The following is a 21669-nucleotide window of genomic DNA, read 5'->3' on the forward strand; positions in this document are numbered from 1 at the left end:
CATTTTTGGAACTGTAGTATAGAGCTATGGATGGCAACTTTTTAAAATATGCTAATTAAGATGCTGCAGTGGTTAATCTAAGGAGTGGCAGCCATTTTTTACATTATTATTTACATTTTTTTGTGATGCTTTTCATTTGTAGGAAGTGCAGGAGACAAGGCAAACAACGAAGGTTTGTTTGTTTGTTTGTTTGTTTGTTTTTTTCTCTGATAAGGCTGTATGTATGAATTGGCTTTAGAATCTTAAATGATTTGTTGCATGACTCCAGACTACAACTGAAATGCAACAAATGTGCTACAATAAAAAAGTCTTGTTTACTACAGCCAGGAGATATCTTTATACAGTCATCTAAAAGTTCACACTTTTCCAGTGAATGCAGCCTGAGCTGTGGTGCCTAATTCGTAATTAATTCGTAAGACAAACACGTTACTGACAGGATCAAAAACAGGGTAGCTAGAAAAAGCTTGCAATAAATAAGCGTATTACATTTGGATTTCGCACAATATTAAAGCAAAAATATTTAAAAAAAATATTAAATTAAAGCAGTTATTTTTCCCATATTGATAACATGTTGCAATCAATTAATAATGGTAGTTTCTAGTATTTGCACCATATAAAAATAGCTGTTCTTTGCCATATAAATAGTAATTTAAAGCTCATTTATTTTGACAGATACATACTATTTGCACCTCAGTATTGTTGTACATTAACATGATGCAATAATACCAGAGTAAATTATTTTAATTTTAATTATTAAATGGAATGCCACCTTAAAGGGACAATAAAAGCCCTCCTTACACCATCAACCCTACCCAATAAATGCTTTTAGTATTATTAAACATTTAGTTTGGTACTTTATTTCCACATGTAATACATTTTTCTTAATTTTTATTGAAAATGAATGCCTTTCCGATGTGATTTGAGAAAAGAGAAGAGCAAGCTCTGCAAAAGGCGGATTCGATCCTGTGTTGATCGCAACAAAACAGTGATCTATTTGCAATGCATACACTTTACTGATTGCACTCTCCACCAAGGCACGCTATTTGCACTTAGTGCAATGTTTTGCACTGTTCTAATTTTTGGGGATATTTAAAATCCCATATCAGATGCTATTATAATTTAGAACTATGATGCTTGAAAGGATTCAGATCAGAGCTTGTCTAAGGTGAGCCTTTGTGTTTGTAGATAATGAAGGCAGCTCGTGGAGGACTGCTAGTGATGGATTCAGAGGCAGAGGTGAGTAGGTGAACTTTAACTAGGTAAAGAAAGTGTAACTGCACTAAGATGTTGATAAAGTGTTTCTGGAGCTCCCAGCACTACACATTTTCAATGTTTCCTAGTTTAAGAATTCACAAGAACAAATTTATATAAATAATATATATAATATAAATATTTATATTTTAAAAAGATCTATGAAATCAGTTGCATTTACTTCGTTCAAATCTAAAGTTGTTTGTCATTGCTTTGTGTGAACTGCTGTAACCGTTTCTTATCTGTTGATGTTAGGAGGCAGGGGAGGATCCCGAGGAGGAAGAGGAGGCTTTAGGAATACCTTTAAATCAGGTGATATGTTCATTATCCCTGATTCACCTCAACAGAAATCCAGTATTAAGGCTGTCAGTCAGTTTTGGTTGTTGCATTCAGAGGAACATAAGTGTATATAGACTAAAAGCTGTTGTGAAAAAAATCACCTAACAATTCCAAATGCTGTTCCCATGTCCCACAATGTAGGAAGGGGTCCCACACAAAGGGTAATTTCAAATGAGCAGCGGAACCCCTTTATGAATTGCCCTCCTGAAAGATCACTTCACTGGTGTAATTAATAACTTATGATCACATGACTCAGGGTGGTGATCACTAAGGGTGTGTCTAACATTACATTGCAATTGTTTTTCAAGACGAGTACTTTTCTTGACCATAAAGCTGGCTGTTCTGTATGCCAGTGAAGCAGGATGTCTTTATACTATATTAGTGTATAAATTTGAGAATTTTTACATAAAATGCTTTCTTTTTCAGAAATTGATGAAAATGGCAACGACGAGGGTAATATTTCTTTCTTTTGAATAAGACATGTTTTTCTGAATTTTGTTATCGTTTCATGGAGTCCACTGTTTGTTTCAGGTTGGAAAGGAGGTGAAGGCAGAGGAAGAGGCCATGGTGGTTTTCGTGGCGGCTTCCGTGATGGTTTGTTTTTGGAATAAATGAATTTGTTGTAAATGTCAAAAAGAGTTGACATGCATATGCATAGCTAAATAGGCTGCACAATTAAATTAATTTCTAATTGCAATTACAAATGCTACGATTTTGTCATTGTTCAAAGCTGCGATTTACAAAAAAAAAAAATCTACTTATAATATTCTGCATGCTTGAGAGGTGTGAGGTGTGTTTAGAGCATGTTACGTTGTGACGAATCTCGACTACTTCAGAGTAGGGACTAGTGTGTACTTCACATTTAGCTTGGCTTGCTCAGTTTGGGGCACTACAATTTTAACTTAATATCCAAATACATTAAATTACTAAACTAAATTAACTATATCAAGTAAATTACTGATCTGCTGACATTGTCGCTATATTATCATTTAAATGAGCTAATGACGTCACTGTTTTCTCCAGAGTGGCTATACAGCCGAATCAAATTCCATTGCATTATTTTCCTGTTAATGCTGTGAAGCTGCTTTGAAACAGTTGGCATTGTAAAAAGTGCTATATAAATAAAGTTGACTTGACTACTTCACTGCTTTTTTCTGGTGGTTTATAGAACAATTACTCCATAGCCCTATTATTTTAAAGAATAGCACAATGACATGCGTGTCGAATGCAAACCTCCAAACGGACGAGGCGCACGCAGTCAGCAGAAGCTCGTGCTATGTAGCCAGACGAAAGCATAAACGAGGCTTAACCCAGCACAATAGGCAACACCAGTGACGAACATGTACGCTACTCAGCTAGTGACACTGGACCTTAACCACACGGCAAATGCTAACACTTTTTCATATGACTACTTTCTTTTTTATATAACAGTTCTACCTGATAACACATTAGGCAGGACTGTTATAAAGATTGTACACTAATCAAGATGGAAGATAGTGAGCTGTCTGTGCTCAGACTCTAAATAATCAAAATACATTTAAATAAATGTATTTAAACACTTAGGCCTACTATGTAGAAAGTTGGTTATGTTGAATTATATATCATAAGTATCATACAAGTTAATTTTTGTCTCATTTTTAAGGTGGTAATGAAGAGACCGGAAGGAAAGGCTTTGGAAGAGGTGATGCATTTTAATATTCCTTTGGGAATAAATGTGTACATGTGTATAATCATTTTAAATCAAATGTTTGTTTATCTTCCAGAAAATGATGAAAATGGCAACGATGAAGGTAATATTTCTTTATTTCAAATAACGAATGCTTTTCTGACTCGTGTTTCATGGACCCCATCTATTTGTTGCAGGTTGGAAAGGAGGTGAAGGCCGAGGAAGAGGCCGTGGTGGTTTCCGTGGTGGTTTTCGTGATGGTTAGTTTTTGGAATAAATTAATTTGAATTGTAATTATGAGAAAAAATGGCAAAAAGATAGACATGCAACTAGCACAGTTATGTAGGAGGTTGATTGCCTGGGGCAATAGTAAATTATACAGTTGGTCAATATAAATAATGACTACAGCTGCCTTTGACCAGTCCCAATCAAATAGTGTAATTTATTTTTAATATTTACCTCTTTCTTTTAAGGTGGTGACGAAGAGACGGGGAAAAGAGGCTTTGGAAGAGGAGGTAATGTTAAAAATCATCTTTTTTTTAAGTAGTGCAGAAGTGATTATCCAGTGGCTCTTATGGGTTCAACTGAATTTCATTTTTTTATATTTTGTTTATATGGCTCTAGGTTTCAGAGGCCAAAATGAGGAAGTGTTTTCCAAGGGTAATTTACCTCATTTAAAGTAACTAGTATGTAATAAACTGCTGCTTTAACTTGCTGGTTTTCTTGCTCTTTCTCTGATTGTCCAGTCTCAACAGCAGACAAGACGGATCAAGAAGCAGGTGAAAATGCTGGTGGGTCATATTTACTTTCATTACAAGTTTCTAAATGTATGTAATCAGTAGGGATTCACCAATACATTTTCTCCAGAACCAATCCATTCCGATACCAAAAATTCTGAGTAGCAGCCAATACCAATGCTGCTTTCTTTAAATTTTATGTCGAATTTCTGTCTCATTGTGTCGAAAGCGAACTGAAAATCATTATTTTGAGTTAAACACAATATACTAAAAACAGACAACTTTATAAAGAAAAACAACAAATTAAAGAATAATCACAATATATTACAAAAATACTGCTATAAACTAGATGGATAAAATAGATTAGTGGATAATTCAGCAGCAAAAGTTACTCTAGGAAAGTCACGAGTGCACAATAATATTATAAAATCAATATTTAAGTGAATAAGTGTAGCACTAAATCTGGTAAAATGTTACACTTTGTAAAATACATTCATGAAAAATAAGTAAATATATTTATAGAAAAAGGGCCTATATACTAAGAAATTAAGACATTTATTTTAAATGTATAGTGCAGCTATTTAATGTGGCAGCAACATTATAGATAAGGCAGAACAAGAAAGGCTATTAATCTTTTATAGCGGAAAATTATAATATGAAAGGCTCCAATAGCGAGTGGCACAAAGCGTGTATGCGCATCCCGTGTGCAGGAGGATACGCTTGAAGCAGTCTGTAAAAAAAAAAATGGACGTAGTGTCCAGGACGTCACCCATAGTATTCCGAAGTGTTGTCCTGTAGTAGCGTAAAGTAGAGACGAGCTGGCCATTACCATCTTGTCAGCACATCATGTGTGTGTGTGTATATATATATTAGGGGTGTAACGGTTCACAAAATTCACGGTTCGGTTCGATTCGATACACTGGGGTCACAGTTCGGTACGTTTTAGATACAGCAAAAAGAAAAAATTGGCAGATAAATTACCTTTTTTTTTTTTTTTTTTTTTTTAACTAACAAAGTATGATTTTTTTTTTTTACATTGAACAAAGATGGAGCTATACTTTACCCATCTTCTATGTAACTACAGAAATAGACATTAGCTCTTTACAATAGTTCTCTCCACACTTTTTTCACACACTACTGCTTCTGGCATCCCATTTGGCCAAATCCTCACTTGTGTGACACTCAAGGGGGCGTGTCTGAAGAACATGGCTGTTCAGCTCCCATTCATCGGTAATGTAATGTGCAGTTACATTCAGGTAGCTTTGTGTAGCCCTTGACGTCCAGCCGTCTGTTGTCAGAGCAACCGCTGTTGCTTTGGCCAATTGGTTCTCTATTTGGGCTTTTGTTTTTTAGTACAAAGCAGGAATTACTGGCTGAAATGGGCTCGTGAAGGAACATTGTAACGGGGCTCAATTACTTTAATCACGTTCTTAACCCTTTAGGCGCCAGAGGTTTTTTCCTAAAACGTTCGATTTTGACATCTTAATTTCAAAAGGCTATATCTTAAAAGTGATAAAAGATGGAAACTTTCTGTAAATTAGAGAAATATTAAGGAGGACCATAAGTTTATGTAGAGATTACATTTTCACATCTAATTTGCATATTATGACGTCATAACGTGGGGGCAATCTTGGATTATAGAATTTTCATGAAAAGCCAAATGTTTAAATGATAAATGCAGCACTTCATTCCCCCCAAAATGCCCCTCACCTTATGTGTGCTATATTGCACAATATTGATTGTTTAGGTAGTAAATAGTAAACAAACTGTGTAAATCATTACTAATAAATGGTAGAAACAAACCGAATGCATGTAGCGGTTTGCCTTTTGCTGTAGAGATTTTCCATTTACTACATACAGTAAGCACTCTGATTCCATATATAGGGCACATATATATTATGCATAATAGCCCCCTGCCCCGTGTCACAGCGCGTCTACTCGCGTCCAGATCTGCCTCACGCGCCGCAGAGTCTGCACAGCGTCTGGACCACTGTTATTGTCATTTTGACTCCCCACCCTGCCTCCACGTTGCCCTCGAACTTGCTTATGACTACTTCGACCTCTTCTAACATACCCAGTGGCGTTAGATAAGGTCTCCACCACAATACTGTCGCCGCGATCGCGGAGATGCACACGGTGAGAAGACGCGCGCTTCATGGTGAGCGCGGCAAAAATCTCCCGCGGCCGCCGCGTTCTCAACACTAACACACCTGCTAACTTCGCGATGAACACTCGGACCCCGGGAAACATTATTCCCACCACTGACATTGGGCAAAGGACCATCTACATTGGGCAAATGATTCACCATTTGTGCTTAGTGTAACGTTAGGTTTAGTTTCACTTTCAGAATCACCGTCATCCCATATTTCCCTTCAGAATCAGGGTCCGCGAATAGAAGACCCAACACTTCATTGTGGGTAAGCTTTATTGATGCCATTAGAAAATAATTATAGTAATAAAAATCTAATGCAAATACACGCTGACGTTGACAATGGACTGATAAAACAGCTCACTCGCACGTCAGCTCCGCTTTTGTTTACACTGATTCAAAGCGCTCTTGCTCGCATATTTTGTATAGAATCATGATGTTTGTATGAGTCAGGGATGAAGTACAACATGTCTACCATCTAGTGGAGGGGAGGTTGATTGAAATTTGACACCCTATTTGACAAAATCGGCCGTTTTATTCAGTGACGCATCTTGTCGAGTAAACTCGACCGTGGCGCCAAGAGGGTTAAAACTCCGTCTGCAGTGCGTATGCGGTGCGTTTTGCGCTGTGTATGCGGTGCAGGAGCCGCATGCCCTGTTGTCCTTTCACATATGTTGCGTTTTCAGTCCGCAACCATTAACATGGGTACAGAAAAAAATACGCACCCCACAGGCTACGCTCTGCAGACGGAGTTTGTGTGAAACGGGCGTAAGGCTATAAATGTCTTGCCATTTGAATAAGTTGGAAATGTCTGTCTAAATGAAGCGGGGATAGTTTGTGGCCGTTTCTTCTTTTTATCGTCTTGTTGTCGGCGTAAATGAGTTGATTGACATGACATTAATTATTCCCGCTGCTGTACCATCATGTAGCAAATGCGACATACCGTTGTTTTTTAATCCATCACTCTTGCCAACATCATAGCTTACAGAGAATCCAAAGTTCACCAACACACCAGACCCGTTGGTTATTGGAGGATCTTCTATTTCTGGTCTGTTAAACGCAATAGCCATTTTGCAATGAGCATTCAGCGTGTACTGAGTAAGCGAGCACCTGACTGAGCAGCCCAAAACATTTTTTTTCTCTTAGGAGGTGTCAGGGGCATTGCCTGTTACGTCGTTTTGGTTATTGGGCTTCCTTGTTGAACGCACACACTTTTTTTTTTTTCTAAATCTAATTAGACCAAGAACCGTTCGGTACATACTAGAGCTGCAACTAACGATTATTTTTTCTGTCGACTAATCTAACGATTATTTTTTCGATTAGTCGACTAATCTAACGATTTATATTTTTTACCCTTTGAAATTTGTCAAAATTCTGTGGCACCCCCTCACATAAGTTACAACTAGAGGTGTAACAGTACAGACTGCTCACAGTTCGCTTTGTATCACGGTTTTAGGTTCACGTTTCAGTAAAGTTCGGTATTTGCTATGTTCAGGGGATAAAGGACTACTGTCAAATGAAAATAAAGAAAATAAGAACAGATAACTTAAATAGAAGCAGCAGCACAAATAAATACTATTGAGCAAAGATGAGAATAAAATAAACAATGCTTTTCAGGTAGGTCTAACATTAGTTTTTAGGTAGAGAAATGGAATGAAGTAATCAAAAGTAAAATAACCACACATTTAACTGTTTAAAATTTAAAAAAAAATCCTTATTAAACTTACAAAAGCTATTCAGTCAGGAGCAGTGAGTGATGTCTTTATCTTTTGTTTGACATTAAACAGACAGCAGTGAAGGCTACTGCCCCTTTAAGACCCACGGATAGTCATCGTATTGTCTGTATAAAATTCACTTAAGGCATAGAGTAGGCTATGACATTTTGACATACTTTTTGTGAGTTTGTCCGTTTAAGCACAGGATTTGAAAGAACTCAATATTTGCGCGCTTTGGGACGAGTGCACAAAGACAGATCTTCTCATTCGCGTCTTCTGGCTACACGGGGGTGATGACGGTGAAAATGACTGCTCATATTCGGACGTACAGCAGCACTCTCATGCGTTTTATAAAGTTTACAAAGAGAGACCGTTTTGCCCACGTTTTTCTTTTATTATCGCTGTTGTTGTAGTGCATACCTGAGGAGTCAGCACGTGTATCCATCGACAGAAACATACATACAGCATTATTTTCAAGTTACAACCCATATTAAAGAGTCATCATCAGATGCGAGATGAACCGAAGTGTAAGTGCGTCCCCGCAACTTTTGATTGGGAATCCCGGTTGGGAAACACTGGTCTGTATTGATTGACACCGCGCTGGTTTGTTTAAAATTATATGAGCGCCGTGACCGCGCGCTGCAGCGTGATGAAGGCGTGTCGCAACTCTGTTATTCAACTGCTCTGGTTTTAAAAGCTATGTCATACTAAATGCGCCAAAATGCAATAAAACTTGTTTTACGGTCGAATGCAACGCGTGTGTGTGAGTGAGTAAGAGACACGCAAAAGGGCGGAGAGAGAACTTAAGGCAATGCAGCTAAACGAATATGCGTGCGTCTTTTAAATAGCGTAAAAATGAATGAATGACGAATGTGGCGGCCGTAATTGATTATGTGGCAGTCCGCCACAAATTAGTCTGTGTGGGAAACACTGTTTGGCCTCTGTTTAAAGTATTCCCATACTTTTGATATTCGCGGTCTAGGTTTTTGTGATAGAACCAGGAGCAGAAGCCAACATTACGCGAGATGAACGTCTGACACGACGCGTCAACGCATTTTACGAACGTCGACGTATTTCCGTAGTCAACGTCATCGATGACGTCGACGCGTCGTTGCAGCACTAGTACATACCGCGTACCGAACCGAAAGCCTCGTACCGAACGGTTCAATACGAATACGCGTATCGTTACACCCCTAATATATATACCGTATTTTATATATATATATATATATATATATATATATATATATATATATATACACCGTATTTTCTGCACTATAAGGCGCACCGGATTATAAGGCGCACCTTCAATGAATGGCCTATTTTAGAACTATTTTCATATATAGGGCGCACCGGATTATAAGGCGCATAGAGGATCCTGCAGTCAAACGTTTGACTGGGTTTGTGTTATACATCCACTATATAGAGCTGTGCTAAAGGGAATGTCAACAAAACAGTCAGATAAAGTCAAACTTTATTAAATGTTCTGACAACTCAGTTCACTCGTTGTTCAAACGTTGATGTGCATATTAACAATCTCCCAGCCTTGCTCACTCTTATCTCAAACGTGGAGGGGAACTTTTCCCCAGTTCAGTAAACACGTAGTAAAAGAAACAGTCTGATACCACAAATTCAAACAGTACATAACAACAATGTTCAGTTACGTATAACACGTAAAGCTCACTTTCATTTCGCTCACACTTCTCCCAAACGTGGAGGAAAACTTTTCCCTAATTCAGTAAACACGTTAGAAACCATCTGATACCACTAAATTAAACTTTAGTGCATAACTCATTTTGTTCAGTTACGTATAACACGTAAAGCTCACTTTTCAGTTCATTCACCATCCATGAATCCCTCGAATTCTTCTTCTTCAGTGTCCGAATTGAACAGTTGGGAGACTACGGCATCCAACCTGCCCGGCTCCCTCTCATCATTATCCGAATCAGTGTCGCTGCTGTTGCCTGGCAGTTCAGAGATTATTCCTGCCTTTGTGCAAGCTCGGATCACAGTTGAGACTGATATATCAGCCCAGGCATCCACCATCCATTGGCAGATAGGGGCGTAATTCGCCCGGCGCTGTCTCCCCGTCTTCGTGAACGTGTGTTCACCTTCTGTCATCCACTGCTCCCACGCAGCTCGCAGTCTAGCTTTGAACGCCCTGTTGACACCAATATCTAGCGGCTGAAGTTCTTTAGTTAATCCACCCGGAATGACGGCAAGCTCCGAATTAGTTTGCTTTACTTGTTTTTTGACAGCATCGGTGATATGGGCACGCGTGGAGTCGTAGATCAATAGGAACGGAGCTGTGTGGAAAAAGCCACCCTGTCTCTTCACGTAAAATTCTCTCAGCCACTCATTCGTCTTTTCCTCATCCATCCATCCCTTCGGGTTAGCTTTGATGACAATGCCGGCTGGAAAGTTTTCTTTTGGCAAGGTCTTCCTCTTGAAAATAACCATGGGTGGAAGTTTCTGGCCATTAGCCTGGCAGTCGAGAACTACAGTGAAGGATGACTTCTCATTCCCTGTGGTGCGTACAGACACCGTACTGGTCCCCGTTTTCTCCACAGTGCGGTTCACGGGAATATCAAAGGTGAGTGGAACCTCGTCCATGTTGGTGATGTGCTCTGGCCGGATCTTCTTCTCAGTGATCTTCTTTTTGCATTATGCGGGGAAAGTGACCAGCTTTTTTTGGTAATCTTTTGGCAGTTGCTGCGAGACGGTAGTTTGTGTGCGGATTGAAAGATTACGTCTTTTCATAAAACGAAAACACCAAGAAGGACTGCCTCGAAATTCATCTATGTTCATGTCCCGTGCTAGCGCTGTTGCCTTCATTCGAATAGTGACTGTAGAGACACTTCTACTTGCTGCTCTGTTCAACAACCCGCTGTTCGAGTTTGTCCTCTAACTGTGGCCATCTTGCTTTGTTCCCTCGGAAACTGTTTAGTCTTTTTTACTTGGCGCAGCTTATCATCTTGCTTCCTCCACTTTCATACCATTGATTCATTAATGTTGAATTCTCTCGTTGCTGCTCTATTCCCATATTCTACTGCGTGACTGACAGCCTTGAGCTTGAACTCAGCGTCGTAAGCGTGTCTCTTGAAAGGTGGCATTTTAGGGTCTTTATTCACACACAAGTGGTGTGGGACTGTGAGTAAGCACAGTACAGGTATTTACTGACTACGGTAGCCGTAATGCTGGAAGCGGTGCGGCTTTGTCGTTTACAGAGCGCCTTGATCCATGTATAAGACGCACCTGATTATAGGGCGCACTGTTTTTTTTGTTGAGAAAATTAAAGGCTTTTAAGTGCGCCTTATAGTGCGGAAAATACGGTATATGTATATATCTGAGAGCTGTCGTTTTCTGGGCCTGGTGTCAATAAGAACTTTTCTTTGACTAACAAGGAAGTTTTCAGCTTTGAAACTTGCAGGATATTCTTATATTACCATGACCTTAAATATATCAAAGGCTCATGGGAAAGTTGATTTACATTAACATGGGAATCAATTAGATTCTGCTCCCTTCTGGAGCCTGTCCCTAGTAGCCAGTCGATGAATTGTAGTTGAAGTTACTTCCGTACTGCTTCAACATAAACTGGGGGAGGTTCTCGCTTGGCTTGAAGCAAGGGGGAATATATATTATATGCATAGTCCATCAATCCTAAGCCACATCAAGTGACAAGTCACATCAGTTATGTCTAAGTCACATCATCTAGCTACTGGGGTTCCCCAGGGCTCAGTGCTTGGACCTTCTCTTCTCCATCTACGTCATTAGGCTTTGTCATTCAGAAACACAACTTCTCCTATCACTGCTATGCTGATGACACTGAACTCTACTTCTCATTTCAACCAGATGATCCTACAGTCAGTGTTTGTACTGCTGCCTGTCTGTCCATTTCTGACTGGATGAAGGAGCATCACCTTCAACTCAATCTTGCAAAGACAGAATTACTTGTCTCAACCAACCCAGCACTTCATCCAAATTTCTCCAATTAGCTTGGTTCATCAACCATAACTCCATCCAGGACAACCAGGAATCTTGGAGTTGTGATTGAACATTTTAAACTTCACTGACCACATTACTGCAACTGGTTACTGGTCCTGCAGATTTGCTTTATACAACATTAGAAAGATTAGACCCTTCCTATCAGAACAGGCTGCACAACTCCTGGTTCAAGCTCTTGTTCTCTCCAGACTGGACTATTGTAATGCTCTTCTAGCTGGCCTTCCAGCATGCACTATCAAACCCTTGCAGCTGATCCAGACAGCAGCGGCGAGAGTGGTCTTTAATGAGCCGAAGAGAGCGCATGTAACTCCTCTCTTCATCAGACATCACTGGTTGCCAATTGCTGCTCGCATCAAATTCAAGGCACTGGTTCTTGCCTACAAAGCAACCACTGGCTCTGCACCAATATATCTAAACTCGCTTGTTCAGACTTACACACCCTCCAGAAGCTTGCGTTCTGCGAGTAAGCGACGCCTCATTTGTTCCATCCCAAAGAGGCATGAAATCACTCACGGACATTTTTCTGGACCGTTCCCACCTGGTGGAATGAACTGCCGATCTCAATTCGTGCTGCTGAGTCTGTAGCCATTTTTAAAAAACATCTTAAGACACATCTTTTCCAATTGCACCTGGCCAATAAAGAATAGCACTTAACTTTCCATTTAAATTTTGTTTGTTTGTCCCAAAAAAATAGTTTGTTTACTGTGCTTAATTAACTGAGACTTATTACAGCTCTTACAGGTTGTTGGCCTTGTTCGTTTCGTTGCTTCTATTGCTCTCCCTTTTTTTGTAAGTCGCTTTGGATAAAAGCATCTGCTAAATGATTAAATGTAAATGTAAAATCCGATATTTTGAGCCATTTCGTTTAACATTTCAGTTACTGTGTGTAAAGAGCAAAATTAATCTCTAGTCAAGTGTTGGAATCTAACAGACTCTTGGTAGAACACTTTATGCAGCAATAAACTCCAGTCAGATAAAGCCACTTTATGCAAAACCATGAACCGTTATCTACAGATCAAGCAACAGGAACATTGAATCATCTTGGAGAGAGTTGACTATCGTAACCAAATGCAACACACAGTTTGAAAGCTGAAACGAGTGACTGATAGCCGCAGCGGAGGGAAGCATTTACGTGAACTTGAATTTAATTACTTTAATCTGTACCTCACATTGAAGTCTAGAATGGCTTCAGAGCACTTATAGTGCACAAACTGCTGATGCTTTATAATGTTTTTGTGCCTTTGGTGGGGTGTAACAATAAACCAGAATATTATATGCACAGTATCAGATTTGGATCGGCCCTGTCTGACCAATACTCGATCCGGCAAAAATGGCGGTATCTGAGCCGATACAGAGTATCAAATCGGTGCATCCCTAATAATCAGTGACATTTTAAGTCTTATAAACCAATGTTTCTAATGTATGCACTCAGTGAAAGTGTGAAAATGTATCAAACATAATCCCATTTCAATTTGGCAACATTCATAGTCTGAATGTTAATTTATGGACTTTAAAACCATTTATTAGATGTTTAATGTGGTCTGAAAAATATGGAAATTCTGAAAAGGAAGTTATTGCTGCAGCCTTGTTTCATATCCAAAATGAAATAACATCCTGTTTGTCTGTCCTGTAGGACCCAAGGTTGTCTATGTGCCTCCTCCACCTCCAGAAGAGGAGAGTTCCATATTTTCCCAGTTTGCCACAGGCATTAATTTTGACAAATATGATGATATCCCTGTGGAAGTGAGTGGAAGCAATGCTCCAAAAGCTATTATGGTAAGTTGTTGGGGCATATACTGTATTTTACAAGCCATTTTAACTGAAATTGTTGGATCATTGCAGTTTGAATGTGATGTTAGTTATGCCGCTTCACTGCCATTCATGACTCTTCTTCCATGGACTCATGGGATAGAATTTGTTGTTGTAGGTAATTTGGGTAGTGTTCATCTGCTGTTTTATGGTCACTGAATAATTTAATTTACTATAATCATAATTTCATTTTCTGAATTCAGGGCTCAACAGTGCAAGCATTTCATTGCATTTGCAACTAAATAGGTGTGTGAGAACTCTAAAATATATTTAAGAGCGTGTGTGAATTAAAGTATTCTAGGTTTCACAGGGTGTCCGCGGGGTTTTAAAAAGTATTAAAAAGTGATAAATCAAAATTGTCAAATTTAAGGCCATTAAAAGTGTTAAATGTGGTCTCAGAGGTATTATTTTTTTCAAATTAGGTATTATTTTTTCAGACTATCTGGTGTCCTATTCTGATTGAAACTCTTTCTGCGTTCGCGTTAGTTGGTTTAGATATGGGCTTTAGCAGATCTGGGCACATAATCAAAGATCTTTCGTCTCCGGCTCGGCGTATGTTTGATGCTGACGTCATATTCAGCGGTCGTTCGGCATCATCTCAGAACACTGCGCGCTCAACAGAAGGGGCTGGCTTACGTTTTATTTTAGACTTGCTTCAAGGCATATCTTCAACGACTATCCTCATAAGAGCAATCTTAAATGATTTATATAAAGTCTAAAATGAACCAAAAGAGTTGTGAGAGAATGAGGCGCGATCCATAGACGGTAGACATAGACAGTGAGATCCGCGTGTCTGTCTGCTCTTAAAGGGACAGCAGCCGATAAAGCTTCCTGTCAGTAAAGTTAAAGAACAAAGGGAACAGAGAAAAGTACTCGCTGCTCTTGACTAAATAACTTTTGTAGCTTTAATAAGGAATTAACTATTTAATTTATAGTTTATGCAGTGCAGACTGCATATAACTTTGATAACTTTATAAAATGTCTGTATATTTTCTAACTGTTAAAACAGGAAGGGCAGGAGTAAACATATTATGGGTTTATGTTAGGATTGTTTTAAGTTAACTTAAATTAAAAACTGTTAAAAAATGTAATGAATGTATAAAAAAAAATCAGTAGCTGTATTAATATCAGTAATACTGACCTTCATTCATAAAAAGATGCCATTTAAACAAGTATTTAAAATATACTGTCTTTATGTTGTTTCTACTTTAATTTGATTAACTGTGAAATTATTATATTAAAAAATATATTAAAAACGTACAAAAACATTTCTTTTTTATTGCGATTAATCACAGAAAAAATGTGTGATTAATCTAGTTAAAGTGTTTAATCGATTGACAGCACTAGTTTTTAGTATTTTGTTAAATTAAACAACTTATCACAGTTATAGAAATGTAATATTTGGCTTGGGTTTTGTTGTTGGAAAAAAAAAACACTAAATAATTGAATTGCTGAATTACCAATTATTAATTGAAATCAGATGTGTATGCAGTAATGCTTCTCCTTAACCAACCTCTGTGAATGTTGAGATATATTTTACTGTCTGAATGATAACCTATAACAGATTTCCTCCTGCTGTCGATTCTAAATCTATTCTTTTTTGTGTTATATATAATAATAATAATAATAATAGATTTTATTTATAATGCACTTTTCATTCCGAAGAATCTCAAAGTGCAACAAGGGGGGGGGGGGGGGGATAACAACAAAAAATGAATAACAAGTAAAAATATAGAATACTACAAACAATCAACCAACACAGAAAACAGAACAGAAACAGAGCTGATGGTGAACAGAAACAGAGCTGATGGTGAACAGAAGCAGAGCTGATGGTGGACAGAAAACAGCTGATGGTGGAAGTCTCTGTTAGCTCCGCAGCACACTGTGGTCCACTCCATGTTTCAGATTTCTCCCAGCGGCAGTGTCCCGATGACATCGCCGAGGCACGACAGCTGAAGACCAGATGATGGGTCTTCTTCATGATGATTCAAACGATGGGGATCGCTGCAGCACCATGCAGGAGGCAGAACATTCCTCCGGGCACTTCTGTGGACACACCGGGGCCGGCGCAGATGTCGCTCCACGGTCGCAATGCAGGACGGAACAGCGGCGCAGCCGAGAAGCAGAACATCCCAACATCATGCCGGACGCCGACGACGAGAGCCCGGATGACGCTAGCCCGGTGCAAACTTCAGCCACCATGCAGCTTAAGCCCAAGGGAGACCAGCAGTGAGCAGTCGCGGCGAAAAACATCAAATGTCCTCCAAACCAGAAACCAACCGCAGCAATTCAAACGTAAACATTAGAGAAGCGGTTGAAAACGGCGAAACGACGAACAACGACTTCTCAGTGGCTGCCAGCAATCAGCAACAGTCCCAATTGTAGCTCTGACTGTTAGACTAGTCACAAACATAAGGAAATAAAATAAAATGTAAATCTAATAGTACATTAACATGATTTGTTGTGGGTGGAGAAGCGGCGAACAGACAACGCCAGCGTCCTCTCCCCCACGTTGCCTAGCAACCTCAAATATTCATATGTGTCAAAATCTGTGTAAATAATAGAAAGGTCGCTGATTAACACTTGCAATTCAGTGTCGTGATGGTTTTAAAAAATATTCTGAAGGTAGTAAAAAAGGTATTAAAAAGTAGTAAATTTAACTTAAGGATTGCTGTATATACCCTGTTTCAGGACTAGGGCACAATTCGTTGATCGGTTCAATTTACCCATTTTGAGTAACCAGCAAAATACAAAAACTGGTTCGTCCCACAGACGAGAATCCATGAACTGGATTGGACCATTTTCTAAGGCTGGAGTGTGTATTAATAATTTAAAAATCATACTATAGCATAGTGCTGTTGTGAAAGGTATATATATTCCTTGCGGTTTTAACCCTCTGAACCCTGAGGTGTTTTCTGTGCTCTGGAGGCGTTTTGACATTCCTTGATGTTTGTGCTGATTTTTTTTTTTTTTGTTACTTGTAAAATTGTAATGGCTAAAGTCTGATTACTCTGTATTCAGCACAAACTCTGCTACAATAATATGAGCAGCATGTATGTACAAGTTTATAGTTTCCAGAAAATTACGTTGGATATAGAATGACAGGAGGAGGAGGTTGCGATCGCTCAACAACCGGAGGATGTGAGGATAAAAGCCAACACGAACTGGTGGTGTGAGTGTGGTGGCGACTATGACAACTGAAATGGTGTCTGTGCTGTGGAGTGGGACAAGTTACTGCCATTGATGACCAGGCTCAACGAGTCACATCAAGATGGCGTGCTGCCGATTTCACGGTGTTGTTCCATCCTGCAGTACTCTATTTTATTTTTAAGTTTCAGTGTGATAAATTGAACTGGAAAAATGTGATCGCAACCTCCTCTTCCTGTCGTTCTATTTCCAAAGCACGTAGGGAATATTATGCTGTCCACGATAATATTGGTATACATTTTTACATGATTAGTGTCATATCGCGATATCAATGATATAGTGGCGCGATGATGTATGGTGCATTACTTTCCCTAGCACGCACAAAATCTGTCTGAGAGAGAAGAGCATGAATATCAGCATGTCAGCCTCTGATGATTTAGTACCTAAAAAGGAGCTACTTGGTTACAAGAGGTCAGCCCTCTCTTGACAAATGACATAACATTGACAATTTAAAGATGTTATTGATTGCAGCACAATATTTGACCGGAAGGGTAACATTGACGGTTATTTTCATCAGTTACAGCTCGTTAGATCTAGCATCCTGCATGCTTCGAATCAGACCAAGATAATTCTTAAGTCTTACTGTTTGATTTTGAAATTTAAGGCCTTAAAAAGTCTTAAATTCGCGTAAGCATTGTGTTCTAGGTCTTAAATAATGTTAAACGGTTAAATGGTCCCGCCTCCTTCTCGTATGTTTATTCCGTGGTGTTGTAGTTCTTTCTTTCGCTAGTCACACTATTGTTCGCTGTATTACAACTACAAATTAGACCAGTATGCGTCTTATATCGCAGCCAATCAGCCTTCGTGTTATTGGCATGAGCCTCCTCCTTTCGTACCCCACAGACCAGGGGTCTCAAACTCAAATTACCCGGGGGCCACTGGAGGTAGACTCTGGGTCAGGCTGGGCCGCATCAAGTTGTCCAAAAAAAAAAAAAAGAGCACAACTGATCTCAATCTTCAACATGAATGTTCCTTCTGAACATGAACTGGCTTCTCTTGCCTACTCGTTTTTTATTTTATTTTGTTTTTTTATTGCCAATATATTTGAGTAAAAGCATAGACATGTTGCATTTGTGTGTGCAATTTAGTTTTGTGATTTCACCGGAAAAAATAGTCTCTCATGTCTGCGTGTGTGAATGCGCGAGCCAAAAGAGAATGTAAATCCTGCCTACTTTGATTTGATTGGCCATTTGAGCGCCGTCGGCTTGTTTGCTGCCTGTCAGCGCTCGCACAAGTGTATTGAATGTTATTTCTAGGCTCATTAGCCCATGGGCATAGGTTTAGGGGGGGACGCTAGGTACTAGTCCCAAACAATATTTTAAGATGGCAAAACAGTGGGTCTGCCCAGTAACTTACAATGAGCCTAAAAAGGTAGGCCATTATTTTTTTTAATGGATAATATATTCATATAATCCATACATTATCAAAGCTTGGCAGACTTATTTTTCTAGACATTAGACTGGTTAATTAATTCTGAACCAGTAACTACTGACAATTCTAAAATTCAAAAATGTTTAATTTTCTTTATTAACTTACTATTATGACTATTATTATGTAATTATTTGTCCCATTTTAATCTAAATATTTTTAAAATGTCAAACTGCTAAATTATAATAATTTATCATTTAGCCTAGCAGTTTGACATTTAAAAAATATTTAAAATTAAATATATTTTGAATTTCAGAATTGTCAGTAAAGTGGTTACTGGTTCAGAATGACTGCTTAAAAATCTGTCATAATTTCCTCACCTTCCAAACCTGTATGCATTTCATGTTGAATACATAGGAAGACACATGCCTACCATGGAAGTAAATGGTGCCCCGAAAGCAGCATGGTTACAAACTTCTTATAGAGCCACTCCTTGGTTATTCTGGCTGTATGTGTGCTTCGAGTCATTGTCATGTTGGAAGACCCAGCCTCGACCCCATCTTCAATGCTCTATTATTATTAATGCTTAATACAGTGCAGTCGCCCTGTACCATGTGCAGAAAAAAACCCCCAAAGCATGCTACCACCCCCATGCTTCAAAGTAGGGATGGTGTTCTTGGCATGGTACTCATCATTCTTCTTCCTTCAAACATGATTAGTGGAATTATGAGCATAGTTCTATTTTGGTCTCATCTGACCACATGACTTTCTCCCATGACTCCTCTGGATCATCCAAATGAACATTGGCAACGTTTGGTCATGACGTGTTGTCTCAGTGATAAAACCGGTAAAACCATATTTTTAGGTAACCCTTTAAATCTACTACAAAGGCTTACCATTGCATAACCTGAAACACCACTAGATGGAGCCTGCCCCATGTTTGTGAATCATATAACTGCTCGGTGGTTCAGATTTTACAAGAAATTAATCTCTCTCTCTCTCTCTCTCTCTCTCTCTCTCTCTCTCTCTCTCTCTCTCTCTCTCTCTCTCTCTCTCTCTCTCTCTCTCTCTCTCTCTCTCTCTCTCTCTCTCTCTCTCTCTCACAGACATTTGGTGAGGCAGGACTTTGTGAATCACTGAACAAGAATGTAACGAAGTCTGGATATGTGAAGCCTACTCCTGTCCAGAAATATGGAATCCCAATTATTTCTGCTGGACGTGATCTAATGGCTTGTGCTCAGACCGGATCAGGAAAAACGGCAAGAACCACTTAATACATGCTTATGATCAGCTTTACTATCAGTGTTTCTCATAAGATTACGTATTCATTGTCAGAACAAGAATTTAAAAAGACTTATAGACTATATAAATATTTAGCACCACTGATAAACCACATTATTTTTGCGCATAAAAAAGAACCTTTTTATTGGTACATCTGCCTGACTATTTGCTGGCTCTGTGACGTCCCACAGGCGGCCTTTCTGCTGCCCATCTTACAGAAATTTATGACTGATGGAGTGGCAGCCAGCAAGTTCAGCGAGGTGCAGGAGCCCGAGGCCATAATTGTGGCTCCCACCAGAGAGCTCATCAATCAGATCTATCTGGAGGCCAGGAAGTTTGCATATGGGTACACTTAACAATTTTCAGAATTGTAGAAACTAACAATATAGAACTGGGCTAGAACTAACAATATATATTTTCTCTTGGTTAATCTGTTGATTATTTTCTGATAAATTAAATATGGTCTGATAAATTAAAATATTTCTGGTTTATATATGGTTTATGCAGTGTATGTGTTTAATACGGCTGCAAAAATCATCTGGGATTTTCGCCAGCAACTACTTAAATTTGAATTCAGAAATGTTCATTCAGGAGATTAAAGTAGCTGCTTGAATATGTTCATTTATGATTAAACAGATGAAGTCACAATTGTATTCTAACAAACTAACCATAACGACAGTATCAAGCATGGTGGTGTCCATAAAACTGAAGTATTACTATGATTGTATGATACCAAGGTGTAAGTTTAAAAGCTATTTTAAATCAACAACAGCATTAAATCTTTGTATCTGGTTGCAGAGAGTGGGTTTGAGCTGCATCCCTTGGCAGCTCATATAAAACAATGCTTTATGAAGGTAGCTGTATTAAGCGCAAAATATGAGACTGATAACTAGGGATGTCCCGATCAGGGTTTTTTTTGTGCAACAGTAAATATAAAAAAGTCCGGGACCGGAGTTGCGCAGAGCAGGAAGTACAATTGCGATATCAAAACCCTGCCCACACACTCACAGATGCAAAACAATTAATTATGTTGGTGTGAAATATTTAATTAAATTAAATAATCTGCTCCTAAAAATCCCGAAAAAAGTCTGTTAGTGCCTCAGTAACAACTTCACTCAGAGAAGACGTCGATCTCAGCTGTCAATCATGACATCACACAGCAGTTTTTATAGCATCAAATAACTAACTAAAACTAAACTTATTTAAAAAACGAACACTTGAAATGAAATCATTGTGACGATTTCTGCCTACAATGACATAAACTAACTTTGGGGAAAAAATATTTGAAGTGTAATTTGATTGAAGTGTAATTAACAATGCTTTTCGTGTTTTTATAGGTCTAACATTAGTTTTTAGGTAGAGAAATTGAATAAAGTAGGCTAATCAAATGTAAAATAGCTGCATATTTAACTGTTTAAATTAAAGACTAATCCTTACAAAAGCTATTCAATCAAGAGCAGTGAGTGATTCCTTATCTTTTGTTTGACATTACACAGACAGCAGTAAAGGCTACTGCCCCTTTAAGACCTAATGGAAGGCTCTGCGTCGTCTTTCTCGACTGTTTAAAGTCCTCTTAAGGCATATTCAGGCTATGTCTGCTTGGATACTCATCAAGATGGACATGTTGACATACTACATGTGTGAGTTGGTCCGTTTAAGCGGAAGAGTTGAAAGAGAACTCAATATTTGCGCGCTGTGAGACGAGTGCACGCTTTCTGATGATGCACAGAGACAGATCAGCGCGCGCGTTCTCATTCGCGTGTTCTGGCGAATATACTCAGGTGATGACTGTGAAAATGACTCCTCATATTCGACAATACGGCAGCACTCGCATGAATTGAACAAAGTTTACACAGACCGTTTTGCCCACGTTTTTCTTTTATTAGCGCAGTTGTAATGTATCACTGAGGAGCCAGCACGTGTATCCATGTACAGAAATATACATAAAGCATTATTTTCAAGTTACAACCTATATTGATGCGTCATCAGATGTGAGATGAACCGCGGTGCAAGTGCTCACTTTCTCTCACCCCAGAATATACATATATATCCGAGTCCTGATCGGGATGTAACGTCCGATTCTGATAGAGTCTGAAATCACGTGATCGGATTGGGACATCCCTACTGATAACTATATTATAG

The 21669-nt window shown here is 38.9% G+C and overlaps 1 protein-coding gene across 1 annotated transcript in view; it reads left to right on the forward strand.

Moving 5' to 3' along the window:
• ddx4 (DEAD (Asp-Glu-Ala-Asp) box polypeptide 4) overlaps positions 1–21669 on the forward strand; it is a 55255-nt gene that overhangs the window by 19742 nt on the left and 13844 nt on the right. Inside the window, exons 5-18 of the mRNA XM_067432559.1 lie at positions 143–172; positions 1186–1236; positions 1507–1563; positions 2017–2043; positions 2122–2184; positions 3233–3271; positions 3354–3380; positions 3454–3516; positions 3730–3771; positions 3881–3916; positions 4003–4047; positions 13496–13638; positions 19353–19505; positions 19719–19873. Of these exons, the coding sequence (XP_067288660.1) occupies positions 143–172; positions 1186–1236; positions 1507–1563; positions 2017–2043; positions 2122–2184; positions 3233–3271; positions 3354–3380; positions 3454–3516; positions 3730–3771; positions 3881–3916; positions 4003–4047; positions 13496–13638; positions 19353–19505; positions 19719–19873 (931 nt within the window). The remainder of the gene's footprint in view (positions 1–142; positions 173–1185; positions 1237–1506; positions 1564–2016; positions 2044–2121; positions 2185–3232; positions 3272–3353; positions 3381–3453; positions 3517–3729; positions 3772–3880; positions 3917–4002; positions 4048–13495; positions 13639–19352; positions 19506–19718; positions 19874–21669) is intronic.

The sequence above is a fragment of the Pseudorasbora parva genome, chromosome 23 (genome assembly GCF_024679245.1).
Source record: "Pseudorasbora parva isolate DD20220531a chromosome 23, ASM2467924v1, whole genome shotgun sequence".
Lineage (NCBI taxonomy): Eukaryota > Metazoa > Chordata > Actinopteri > Cypriniformes > Gobionidae > Pseudorasbora > Pseudorasbora parva.